The 14,001-nt window shown below is 38.1% G+C and overlaps 1 protein-coding gene across 1 annotated transcript in view; it reads right to left on the bottom strand.

Annotated features, from left to right (window-relative positions):
* Positions 1–14,001, bottom strand: part of BRIP1 (BRCA1 interacting DNA helicase 1) — a 127,336-nt gene that overhangs the window by 63,768 nt on the left and 49,567 nt on the right. The window contains exons 11-15 of the mRNA XM_073315419.2: positions 12,768–12,900; positions 11,999–12,153; positions 10,884–11,055; positions 10,630–10,770; positions 10,014–10,175 (exon numbers count right to left, since the gene is read on the bottom strand). Of these exons, the coding sequence (XP_073171520.2) occupies positions 10,014–10,175; positions 10,630–10,770; positions 10,884–11,055; positions 11,999–12,153; positions 12,768–12,900 (763 nt within the window). The remainder of the gene's footprint in view (positions 1–10,013; positions 10,176–10,629; positions 10,771–10,883; positions 11,056–11,998; positions 12,154–12,767; positions 12,901–14,001) is intronic.

Here is a 14,001-nt window from a genome sequence, read left to right as displayed (position 1 = left end):
TCAGTCTTCTCTGTTCCAGACTAAACAAACCCAATTTTTTCATCCTTTCCTCATAGGTCACGTTTTCTAGACCTTTAATCATTTTTGTTGCTCTTCTCTGGACTCTCTCCAATTTGTCCCCCTCCTTCCTGAAATGTGGTGCCCAGAACTGGACACAATACTCCAGTTGAGGCCTAATCAGAGCGGAGTAGAGTGGATGATATTTTAAAACTGTTTTGAAAAACATGAACAAGTCGCAAGCCTTCTACATTCTTTTCCATTTTAAAAATACACCCCACAACAAAAAATGGATCAACTGCTGGAAATTATATATGGCTAAAAGGTCTCATGTGAATGCAATATAACAAAGGATTGGTGGCTTTTCAGATATTATCTATTCTACTTGTGTCATGTCATTACTGCTTTTGCTATTGATCTGTCAAAGCAAAATGATTTGATATGGCACCATAGTTACAGAATGAACTTCAAAGAATTATCAATTTTGTATTGCAATACACAATAATACAACTGCTGTGAAAATTACAGTTTAAAAGCAGCAATTATGGATGTAAATGCATAATAGGTTTTAGATAAAATAGTTTTAAAGCCTGAATCAAGTTCAACAATTTCTAAGAGACTCACAAGAAAAAAACACCCTAAACTATTTTATATCATTTTAGATTAGAACCCATGACATCGCTGAAATCTTGTCTACACACTATATACAGCTATTTGGTACAGCATACTGTATAGTACACACCATCACCCTACAACTGTCAAGCAGAACTTTGCCAGACCAACTGAAAAGTTAAAACATATTGAAAAAGGTCCTGAATATCACATGGAGAGGAAATATGATTAAAGTCTGAATCAATGAAAGACATTTGCCTTTTGAAAGGTAAAGGAGGAAATGAAGAAAGAGGAAAACAAAGAAAACTATGTATCATACTCAACTGATTAATCATTTTCTTTATATTGGTGAAGCTTGTAAACTGAGAAACTCAAAACACTTTGAACAATTGTCTTATTTTTAAATTTTATTTAAAAAGTTATGAATCAACATTCAAAGGAAATCAACAGGGGCTCATAGAAAGGACTAAAATATTACAATTTATTGTAAATAGATCCCAAAGAAAGGTCAGTTAACTCATCATGATGGATCATCACTAAAATTTATAAGCATTAGCATTCTTCTCCTTGCCGGGTACTTTGACTTTGATATGACACATATTGAATGAATCATCTCAGATGCTGGCACTAGGCAAGATATATCTTAATGCAGACAGGTCGGCGACATGAACCCTAATGGCCCTTATCTTAATCTTGTTTAAAAGCATCTTAGATTTCTGAGTAATCTTTTCACTTTCTGATATTCTCTTTTATAGAGTGTTTTTGCTAGAGTTGCTACTGATTTTAACATAAATGCATTTTTGTTCCATAATATCATCAGTTTGTTTTCCAGTAATGTATTAACCTTCAAAAATTGTGTCTTGACTTGCATTTTAATAACTGTAAAATTTATCCTAATTTACTTTCAAAGTAAAAGTGACAGAATTTTGATTGTCTGTACATTACTGCAGGTTCAATATAAGAGCAGGATGTGAAGCTATGAGATATTTGTGTGTGTGAGATGCATTGTTTCCATCTCATATGTATATTTTACTATACTGGGTTATTAATCTCAGATATCTGGCATATGTAATATGCAGCGATTTTTTTTAAATAGTGGTTTTACTAAGAAAAGGCTTGTTTTTATTTATTGAAATACTATTTGAATAGGGTAAAAAAAATCAAACCTCCCTACAATTACCTTTTCTCTGTTCATATTATATTTAGTTAACTTATACCATGTAGAAATAGCAGGGTTGTAGCAACTTTCAAGAAGTCATCTGCACAGAAATGATGGACAAGACCTAATTTAGCAGCTGCTTCGATAAAATTTTAGGAAGTGCCACTGCAAAAATTCAAAGCAAAGTTCTGAAGATTTTAAAATTCAGAGATTAGAAATAGCAGCAATTCTCTGAAGAGAGAGCTGGCAAAATGTCATTGAAGTAAGTGCAGGTGGTACGTCCCAAAAGTCAACTCAGCTCTGTCTCTCTCAAGAAGCAAATGTATCAGCTTAAGTCTCCTAAAGAGCTCTAAGGGTTCTACACAGCAATGAAAGCCCGGGCTTGAGCCCAGGCTCAAGCTTAATCCCCCTTGCGTCCACACTCCTACTGTGCTAGCCTAGGGCTCTGACCTAGGGTCTGAATCAGTGTTAAGCTGGGACGTACAATCCAAGCCCTATTGCTTTCTTGTGTGCACATGGCCCTGGCTTGACTCAGGCCCAGAAGTCCTCCAGATGGATCCCCAGCTTCCCAACGGCACATAAGCAGCATGGCAGGCAGGCAGCGCAGCGGCATTAGTGCCTGGTGAAGGGCACCGCCTGTTCCTGCTCCTCTCATGGAGGCAGCAGCTCCTGCTCTGTCTCTTCTTTGCTGCTGTGCGGAGCTTGCCCAGAGCAGGGAGCAAAGCTGACAGGCGGGAGGTGATTCCTAGCTGCCAGGATGTTGGGGGTCATCCCTCCACTGGACGTGCTGAGCCAAGAGGTCCACTGCTCCCCTTCCCTGCAAGGCAGCTGCTGGGTGCCCCTCCACCCTGTGGACCTTGCTTCCAGGCTTTCCCTGCCTTCCTGGGCTGCGTTTGCAGGGGCACCCAGGAATGCAGCACCAAAACCTCCCCACAGCAAGAAGGAGCCGGAGCCACCGCTACAGAAGGCTGGAGGGAGGTTTTGGGGCTGGCTCCCACTCGCCACACCATCAGTGCATGCAGCCCCAGCAATCCTTCATACACAGCCCCATGGTGGGCAGCGGGGGCCCATAAGCAAGGGCCAGAGAGTGGAGCAGGGACTAAGTGGCTGCCCTGCAGGGAGGAAGAGCAGCAGAGCTCCCAGCTCCGCATGGCCAGGGGAGGGATGACCCCCAACATGCTGGTCACTCCCCCTCCCTGCAGGGCAGCCGCCTGGTCCCCATTCTGCTTTCTGCCCTCCTGCCCTCGGAAATATAAATATATAAGCTGCAGGGGCGCCTGAACAGTGTGCACTGTCAGGGTGGCATGTGGGAGCCAGCCCCAAAACTTCCTCATCGTCTTCCATGGCAGCAGCTCCAGATCCTCCTCGCTGCTGTGCAGAGCTTACCCAGAGCAGGGAGCAAAGCTGACAGGCAGGAGGCGGCTCCCAGCTGCCAGGATTTGGGAGTCATCCCTCCCATAGCCATGCTGAGCCAGGAGCTTTGTTGTTCATCTTCCCAGCAGGCAGTTGCTTGGTCCCCACTCCACCATCTCTTGCTTGACCTTCATGGGCCTGCGTGTGCAGAAGTGCCCAGGCAGCATGCACTGTCAGGGCGGTGAGTGGGGACCAGCCCCAAAACTCCCCCCAAAGCCTCCCAGGTATCCCTGCATCACAGGGTGCAGCAGGGGCAGGAATAAGAGAACTTGGGGGGCTGGAGAACAGCTTAGTGTCAAGTTGACATTCTCAATGCAATTATGTTCGAAATTATGTTTCTGAATGTATGTGTGTCTAAAGGCTGAGAAGGGTACATTTTTTTAATACAAAAGGATGTCACTCCTTTAGATGAACAGGAGGACATTTCCACTGAATGAGGTCATTGTACTTCTGCAATAGATGTTGCTATATCTTGCACATAATTGCTTCATTGGGACTTCATTCAAAAAGAGCTCTTCCAGCTTGGAGTATGAACATCCAGAATTTATGAAATCATAGTTAGTAGAAAAAGGCACAGTTGACAAATATATTTCAATTTAATTTTTCATTGTAAATATATAAGCTGCATACTGAACAATGACTACCCATCATGAAATCCCTACTTCTCATTGTTCACAACTGACCAAACACTAAAATCTCACATATGTTTGAAATATTTCAATTGTGTGAAAATATATACCGATTTATATATTCTCAATGTTTTGTTAGACCAACAGCAGACCTTCTGTGCAAGCATAGTGTTCTATCATCATATCACAGTGGTACCTTTAGGAATGAAAAAGTGTTTGTTCCTTTAATATATTTATATTTACCTTCTCTATGCAAAAATCTATCGTAAGGAGGAATAATCTGGAATAACAAATTATATATATAGAATTTTCAAAGTATTACTGGTGATTGACAACAGTAATTTACAGAAATTATTCATATAAGATGTATAAGGAGAAAGCATTTTTAGTGGGATACTATAAGCTCCTTTTACAAGGATGATATGATACAATACAATACAACAAAAGTTAAAGAATGAATCAAGCTTGGCAAACTGAATAATAAAATGTGTAACTACTATATCTGTTCTTTTATTAGTCCACTTAATATGACAAAGTATATGGAAAGGGAGAGAGAAAATACAGCTGATGTTGGGAAAATATCTTGTCAAAAACTTTTTTTTAAATGGGTTACTATAAAGTAGTTTGGGGTCAAAATTTTATATACATTAAAATCCTTATAGTATGGTGGGGTAATGTCCTACAGATCAGTGTTTCTCTACCTTTTTGATATCAGTGACCCGCTTACTGCCTTCCTAAACTGTCAGGGAGATCGGCAGGGACTGGCACCAGTCGACAGACTGGTCACTGAGAAACTCTGATATAGATTCTAAACATCTATTTTTAAGGGCCAGTCTTCAGTGGAATGTGGGCAAATCACCATTCCAATCCAATGGAAGTAGGAGAAACATGCAAGAGACTCTGATTTCTCCCAAAGGAAAATCTACCTAAATTGAAACTTGCAACTGACAGAAAAATTGAGGCCTTTAATGGATGCTTTTTGCACCTGTTAGCACTGGAAGCAGTAAATAACCACAATGCTAGTTTCTATAGCAAATGAGCATTGGTCACATAAATTTCACCTGAGATGTTTCATCAGCAGCAGTCAGCTTCCTCTCAATATGGTTAGTTTAATGCAGTCTTTGACTGGCATCTCCTTATTAGCACATCAACGTTTTCAAACTTGCTGCTACTTGTTCTTAAGGTCAGGGAACAAGAAGTCTGGGGTGTTTCTTTTCTGCTAGACTTTTTATGTGATCTGGAGTATGTCATTGTATTTCTTGGCACCTCAATTTCCACAGCAGTACAATGGGGATAACGCTTTTCTATTTTCACATGGTTTTGGAAGGACACATTCATTAATGTTTGTAAAGTAATTTGAAATCTTCAGAGAGAAATGTACTTTAGAAGGCTAAGTATTACTTACATTATAGCTGATTCCTAATTATTTCTTTCCAGACTGGGGAATTCAGGTGGTTTCATTTGCTCCACTTTTGCCACATATGGTTTTTATTTCTGACACCATGTAACAAAGGTGCAACACACAGGTACTGATAATAGATTACTCCTTATTTCCTGGCTCTAGTCACTTGACATTGTTCACGGATACAAACTGCATCAAGTAGCATGGTTCCTTCGTCTCCCAAATCCAATAACTACTATTACAACATCCATTCTTTACTCTTATGCCTGAGTGTTAAATCATAGATCAGAGCTCTCCCCAAAATAGGCAATACACAGATATTTTATAAACTCTAATATTCAGAGGCTAGTTTCAACCTGGCAACTTCTCTTTATATAAATAAGGAAGAAAACATTTAAAGTGCTAGAAATGCTACACTGATCTGTAGCACTTCATGTCACTTTAAATGAAATACATAATGTGCTTTTATGGGAAATTAATTTAATTCCATTTATGAAGTAGCAACTCCTGATGCTTCTCCCTTTGAGAACTAACAAGCAGGTTATCAGGTTTCATAAACGAGAGACATGCACATGTATTTAGCAAATCACCACAATGCCTTAAACTTCAGAGGTATTCCAAACATGAGGTTAAGAGTGTGCTTGTTTGAATCTGGTCACTAGTTTATCCACTGGGGAAAAAATGAGGTGATGTTTGTGACAAATAGGGGAATTTTGGTAATATTTGTATTATTCCACAGTGTACCTCAGTTTCCCCTCTGTACTTTGTACTACTGTGCACAGAGTATGAAGGGAAAGGACAAGATGTTGGACTCACATAGCTGCCTGGCTGGAGACCACAGTCACTAATGAACTGAATAGGGTCTCCACACGTGAATGGAAGATCCAGAAGAGACCGTGGAAACACCAACGGCTGGGACAGTCACACCTAGCTACCAATGGCCAAGAGGAGATTTTTCCTCACCTCTCAATAGGGAAAGAGAGCAATGGCCTTGCACTGGAGAACAAAGGGATACAGTGACAGGTGTTCATGCCACAAACTGGACTCACAGAGAGACAGCACCTCTCACCTGGGCCTGACAAAGGGAGGGACAGAGAAAGGAAAACCAAGATGGTTCCTACAGCAGCATGGCTCAAGAGATCCCTGGTGTTGGGGACTGTCTTAACCTTTGCTTTCCTATGTTAACCTGAGGACTTCCTGATGCAGTATTCTGTTGACTAATAGGGATATTTTAAAATTACATTTCCCATATTTCTCTACTGCTGCCCCTTTTTATGTCATTTCTTTCCTTCTGCATTGGGCTGTCTTGTAGGACTGGGAAATTAATATGGTCAAAAAATGGGAAAAACATCTTAGATTTTGTAAACTTATCACAGGAGTAAGAAGAAATTTCTCTCCATCATCATGTACAGCATTGCGTAATTGCCAATTTGCATTCAGAGGTTCTCTATCAGGATTTTCAGAGGCAAGATTCTATGTTTCATGGACTGTATCTGGTATAGTAAATCTTATGTTCTGAAAACTTTGATTGCATCATTTACATTTAGGTAGGATTCATATTATCTGAATAAATTCTAAGGTAATGTTTTCTTGCTAAATCATTGTTGTGGGATCTCACATTCCCTGTTGGAATAGGTTAGTTTTTCTGAGGGCTAACACAATTCTTATTTCAGTCCCAGGTTATACTCTGGAGTGAGAGGGGAACATTTTTCTCTCTTACTGGTTTGATGGGCTTGAGTTTTAGAATCCAAGTGTACTGTAATACGGATTTATTTATTTAGAATTTTAGCTTGATGAAGTTAGACCAGGAGGGGAGAGTCTCTGAGTGATGTGATAAGATGTTCAGTTCTAATTTTAGTTTTGTTGGTGAATTTTTAGTTTGTCTAGACTTATCATTTTTAGAGCCACTGAGCCTCCACAGCTCACACAGAAGCTCTGCTATTGGCTGGGTGGAATGTTCTAGCTCAGTGGTTCCTTCGTGACTTCAATTTATAAAAATCAGGCTACTTTTATGTCAGTGCCTCACTTTAAGCCCCTCAGTTGGAAAAATTTGGTCCGTGAGCCTGGAGATATTGGTAGGCACTTCTTAATAAATCAAAACATATATAAATAGATACGAGTGTGTATCTGGAGCTCCACACTCCATGGATGATGATGATACTAAATGTGCAAAAGTTAGAAAAATCACTTGTTCCATAGTAACCGTAAGGCCTTTATTGCATATTTTTGTTTATAAAGTCCTAAAAGTTGAACCCACATATAGTTTAACAAAATACTAGATACATTTAAGTGGTTGAATTCAAGTTGCCGTGGGAAACAATTACATTTCCTGACTTTTCCATTTAAAATCTGGCCCATATGATTATATTAACATCGTATTTATATTTAATACTTTTGTAGGTGTCTGTCTGTATTTTGGAGTTTTAAGTAATTCTGAAATTTATATTTATCAATACCTTCGCTAAGTCCATGGAAGTGCCTCCACAAAGAAAAAACACGTAGGGTATGTATACACCGCAAACAAAACACCCATGTCTGGCCTGGGTCATCTGACTTGGGCTCACAGGGCTTGGACTGTGAGGCTCTAAAACTGCAGTGTAGACATTTGTGCTCAGGCAGAAGCCCAGGTTCTGAGATCCCAAGGGTCCTAGGGATTAGGCTTCAGCCTGAGCCCAAATATCTACACTGCAATTTTATAGCCCTGCAGCCTGAGCCCAAGTCAGCTGACCTGGATCAGCCACAGGTGTTTTATTGCAGTGTAGACATGCAGTTAATGTTTTTTTGTCAGTAGTCCTTTCAGTGAAGCGTAAGGTCAATTGAGATTTTTGAAGGGGGAGGGGACAACCTGAGCTGATCAGCAGTTTCTTTCATTCTTTACTAAATATGCCAAGTCTTACTCTGATCTCAAGGTCTCTAAGCATTTTCAATTGAGATAAGTTTTACTCTCAAAAAATAAATCTTTTAGCAAATATCTTTTGTTCATACACACAAAAAACAACTTCCACACAACATATACATCACCACTGTCACAACTATTGCTCTACGTAAATACATCACAAACTGAAATAATGCCTGGGATTCAATTTTAGATATAAAATTAGAAGACAATTTAAGATTTATTTTCAGCTTGCTAGTCTTGCACATTTATACATGTGGTTTTGTGAATTAGAATGATGGATTATAGTTTGTAGTCTGCCTTTTTCTACCAATTCTACATTGTATGGTCTAATGTGGTCACCTAATGGTTATTTCTAGTAACTGCACTGATGACACAAAAGGACATTGTCTTTTTATCCATTCCTTCAGGTTTTAAATTACTCTTCCTCGTGGGACATCTGACATCAGCAAAATGGTCAGAAATCTGGAACTGAATCAGCAACTCCAAATGGTGCAGTTTTTCCAGTGATACCAGGTTTGATTTTTAAAAGGTTTACATTAAACCACTGTTGATTTTACTAAATTGTTTACCGCAATCCAACCACAGTTACAGTTGGATGAAACAAACAGACCTGTACTCCTAATTACATTGCACATTTATACTGTTCCTCAAATTTGAGTTCTGTATAACAATAAAAACTATGGGAAAAGAATACAAACTTTCATTTTTTATCACTGAGGTATAGTCTTAGCCATATGATACACCCTCCTATCAACAATAAAATTTAGTAATACATGCTTTGAAATAAAGAAAATTGATCCCTTGGGACAGTGGGCTTTGTCCAATTTCCACTTGATTCAATAAAACACTGCTAAAATCCATAGCAAAGTAAAATGAAACAATAATCAAAAGAAGGAGAAATGAAATGGCTGTATATTATATACAAACAGCATATAAAGATAATGCAAAAAGCATCCTAATTGCTGAGTCAATGTACATGACAAAGTTGCCTTTGATGATAGGCAATTGAATGGTAAGAGTTTTTTTAAAACTGGTTTTAAAAACCTAGACAGTTCAAGGAAAAACACTGAAAATCATATCTTTCTGCAACATCTTTCCTCCAATACCCTGAACAAACCTCACTGAATTAAGTTAAATCTTACTATATTAAGTGTATGTACCACTATGGGCCAGGGGTTGTATGTATTTCCATGAGTGAGGGGGAACACAGCCGCCAGGCAGAATTGGGCAAATTCACTCAGGTTGTAACATGTCCCAAGAGGCACCATCACCTTGAAAGGACTGGTATACACTATCGTACTGGGGAATTCACAGTACAGGCAGGAGATTGTGCAGCCTGGAAATACCTTGGTCTGGAAGAAGAAAGAGGTGTGTCTGCCAAAGAAAGGAGACAGCTGGGGAGCTGGAAGCCTAAGAGTAGGTGCCCTTGCTAGACCAAGGAGGGGGAATATGGGCGAAGTTGCCCTGAACTGTGACACTTTCTATCCAAGATTTATTTTCATACTGAGATCCCTTTCTACCACATGCCAAATGCACATAAGCACACTTGCTCTGAGGACCAAACCAGTCTTGTCTGGATGACTGTGATCAAAACAACAATATTCCTAGTATTCCTTTCAGAGTAGCAGCCGTGTCAGTCTGTATTCGCAAAAAGAAAAGGAGGACTTGTGGCACCAGTCTCTAAGGTGCCACTAGTACTCCTTTTCCTATTATTCCTATAATGAAACAAAACATACCTTGCACAAAAAACAAACTTGTAACCAAACAACTACAGGATCCGAGCAATTCCAACATGGACACGGCTGTTGTCTCTATGTTTATGTATAGGGATAAAAAGTTAGAGAGCGAATCTTTAAGTAGGGTTTTTAAAAGAGAGAAGAATATGAATTAAAATTTCCTTACTTTATAAGATGGCAAAAAGCATAAGACCCCTTGGTCAACAGTTTGACACACTGAAAGCAGAAGTGCTCCCACTTCATCCTGGAATTCAAAGGTCTCTGTATGCTGGAATGTGGCATGCAGCTTCCGACCCTTGGGGCCTGCCCCAATGGTGCCAACCCAAACCTGTTGTATTAATATTTCAATGTTATATACATATTTATACCAAATTAATAGGGAAATGTAAAAACTAAAGTAAATAAAATACTGAGATTATTTCTGAACAGATTAATGCTAAGGAACAAGAATATAAAATCGAGAGACAGAGAAAGGAGTGTAGCAAGTCACCAAAGTGAGAGGTGCTGTTACCAGTAGTGTTTACTTTTTAGCTGTACTGGTGAAATAATATTTACTTACTATTACTACTTTTATTTAAGATTATTATGTATCAACCATAGTTTCATTTAAACACTTAGTTGACAACTTTCTCAATGCAAGTAAATGTCTATTTTACTCTTTCCATTTTGAGTTATAGAAATAGAACGAGTTTATATGGTCTTCATTTTAACTTGCCATTTATTGCTTATTTTATAATGAATATTAAAGTTTCAGGAGTGAAAGCAATGCTGCAAACATTTACCTGAGAGTTATGAATAACATGATTTGCCTCAAGCTGGATAGTAAACTTCACACCAAGTTCTGAAGAAAATGAGTCCATTGGAGAGAGCGTACCAGACGTGAGAACAATTGTCCTGACATTACCACTTAAATCTGAAAAGGCCTAAGGAAAATTAAAAAAACAAATTAGTAAAATCAGTACAAACTATTATATTTGTATTTGTGATCAAATGAGGGTCAGTAAGGAGTTTCTGGCTCACTTTGTACTTAGCTTACCACAGCTGGATTCAAGCACCAAAAGTTAAGCGTATGGACTGCTATTTTCTGCTGTGAACTCCTCTGATGTTTTGGTTGTGCAAAGAAAGCATTTTTATCTGGAATATCAAGTTGCTTTTCATTTGTCCAAACATATGTTTGTTGCAAAGCAACTCTGTAGTCATCTGCAAATCTATACAGAAGTAAATTAATATAACTGGTAAATAGACGTAACCTGCACTAGTGTTTGTTAAATGTATATTTCATAAATCTGTCATGTGGGTTCAGCATTAAACTCTGAAAAACCAAAACCAGTGTTGACACAATGTGGTTCCACCTTAAGCATCCAGCCTAATGCTGTACCAAACTCTGCCTATAATAAAATGAGCTGGCAACTGTGCATTCAATATATGGAAGAACGTACTCTACACTAGAAACAGAGAATATGATTTAAGATATAAGGTTCAAAAGTTATATGACTTTCCATTTAAGAAACATAAAGAGCCTCTATAATTGCTAAGCCATGTATTACAGAATTAGTTCTAAAACAAAATATTTAATAGCTACAGTTGGCTTTAAGAGTGAAGGTATCAAAAGAGTAGTTTAATTATTTTAAATTAACATTAAAGTGATCTAAAGTGCAGACTGGAGTTAGGCAACATGCCAAGAAAATATTCTAGTCTGACCTTTAGAGAAACCACTCTCAACATTTTAGTTATATAAAAAAGAAAATTAATTTGGTGATATCAACCTACTACTTATTGGATGTTTACCCACAAGAGAAATTTTTTTGGCACAATCCTGTTTAATCGGTAGGTTTTGCTCAGGAGAAACCTGACACTGAAATAAATAACAGAGGTGCTGAATAGTTGAGAAAGAGACAACTTGGCAAAGAAGCAGGAACATGTTTGTACTATGCATGCCTCCACTCTGCTTGGCTCTTACAAGTGCTCATTTTTTATCATGTATACCAAAACTACCCAAATGTCTTGGGGAAAATATTATTTTTGCCATCTTTCCATCTTCATATAAACAATCAGATGTTTACAAAAATACACTCACTTGCAATTTAAATATATCTGGTAAAAAGGAGAAAGAAAAAAAGTCCACAATTCAGGCTATATATTTCCACCAACCTGTTGTTATCTTTAAAAAGATATAGTAGAACCATGAATAGCCCTTTTAGCATAATCTGAGTGGCAGGGCTCACAATAGGAACCTCAATAAGCTCATCTCCTCCATGAAGATTCGATACTTTTTCTTCTTTTTCAAGGACAGCAGCAAAATGTTTCTGCAACAGGCAAACTCCTCATTAATATAATCCTAAAAATATTCCCAAAACAAATGCATACAAATCAAGTATTCACCACAGTATTTTAAAACAACTTCTCTCAATACAGCTAGAGAAGTTAGACTGAAGATAAAAATCTTAATACTTAACTCAGTGCTTTCAATGTGATTGGTACTGTACAGAAAGAAAGAACTGGCTGAAGCATGCAGTAAATATGATTTGTTAGTCAATCTGAATGCAGATGGTCAGTAAAGATAGAACTAAGAGTCATTCCATTGTCACAATTTTTGAATAATAATCTGATCACTGTTATTCTTTGGTAGAACAGAAATAAAGTAATTATAAGACCATTGTAATAAGCTCAGTGTCTGCTACTTTGAAAATAAATTAGTAGATTTAAAACTTGATTCACCACTCACACTTCTTTTACACAGGTGTGACTGTACTAGTTTCTGTGGATTTACATTTGATTTTCATCATACACACTTTTGTACAACAGCTTTGAGAAACTGGACTGGATTTAAAAGAGCACAAGTAGTGTAAGGGTATTTTAAAACATGAAACCAAATAATATTATGCATTTTTATAATAATGTCTGTAACATAAAACTCTACCTGCAGGATAGGAAATGTAGCATTTGTTATTCCCATATTGTGCAAAATGGTGAGCATTTCCTTTCCACTCCAAACTTTACAGGAGGTTTCATATCCCCTTTCTTTAAGTTGACCAGAGCTTTCCTGTAGCCAACTACAAATGAAGAGAGTAATAAAAATTTTAAATAATTCCTGCATTAATTTCAATGATCCTGTATGACAATTTTCAGGAAGCTAAATTGAATGAACTTCACAAATTGTACCATACTCCTGTGATATTATTAATAATTATTTTAATTTAATATCTTTAATCAAAAGGTTGAGGGCTCTGCATTTTGGGTCTGATTCTGTTCTCCCTTCTGCTAGTTTTACACCATTGAACTGCACTGACTTTAATGAGAGATACTTCTGATGTATGCTGGTGGATGTCGAGAAAAATCTGTCCCTTAGTGTTGACATTTCCCCCCCGCTCCATATATTATTTTTTAACTTTATTTAAAAAGGGCATAAAAATATAACTTGTTTCTTTAATTGGTCAGGAATACATAGGAAACATTTGTGTAGCCTTGCACCAAACCTTATTTTAAGCTATTATGCTTTACAGACCATTCATTACCTCTGTAATTGGTATGATTAAGGAAAGAGTGACAACCTGCACCATACATGCTAAGTATTTCCAAGATGAGTTAAATCAGCCTAATTAAACCACATCCCTTCATTCCAGCCACGGAGGAAGAAAGACTGGATGCAAGAACCCTTTTGCTAGTATAAGCTGTGTTTCCACTAGGGGAACTGGCAAACCCATTCAAGTGTAGGAAAGGGCACTAAAACATGTGCTTAAGTACTTTCTAGAATCAAACATCGGAGACTTCTTTTAAACGGACGTAGAATTTTGCTGGTTACTCACTTAACGGGCCCAGACCTGCCAGTTTGTGCAAAAAGATAATACTAATTATTGGTCATTTACACCCAGTCTCTTGCTTTCCACCCGCTGCTTTCCCTACGGTTGGCAGACTTGACAAGAGAATCAACCTGAGTTTTTCTGATAAGGTTAAAAGGCCGGAGGCGGTCAAATCTCCAGCCTTGTTGCTCTCCTCTGCTGCTAAGAAGTTTAACATTTGAAAGACCCAACAAAGGAGAATTAGTAGCCACAGGGAAATTATTCTGTCTCAGTGGCACACAAATGTTAACCCTTGGCACCAAATGGAGAAGAAAAGAGGGTGAAGTTGAAGGTGTACCTAATCTCTAATATAAA

Source organism: Lepidochelys kempii, chromosome 17, assembly GCF_965140285.1.
Source record: "Lepidochelys kempii isolate rLepKem1 chromosome 17, rLepKem1.hap1, whole genome shotgun sequence".
Classification (NCBI taxonomy): domain Eukaryota; kingdom Metazoa; phylum Chordata; order Testudines; family Cheloniidae; genus Lepidochelys; species Lepidochelys kempii.
This window is presented reverse-complemented; position numbering and strand designations above follow the sequence as displayed.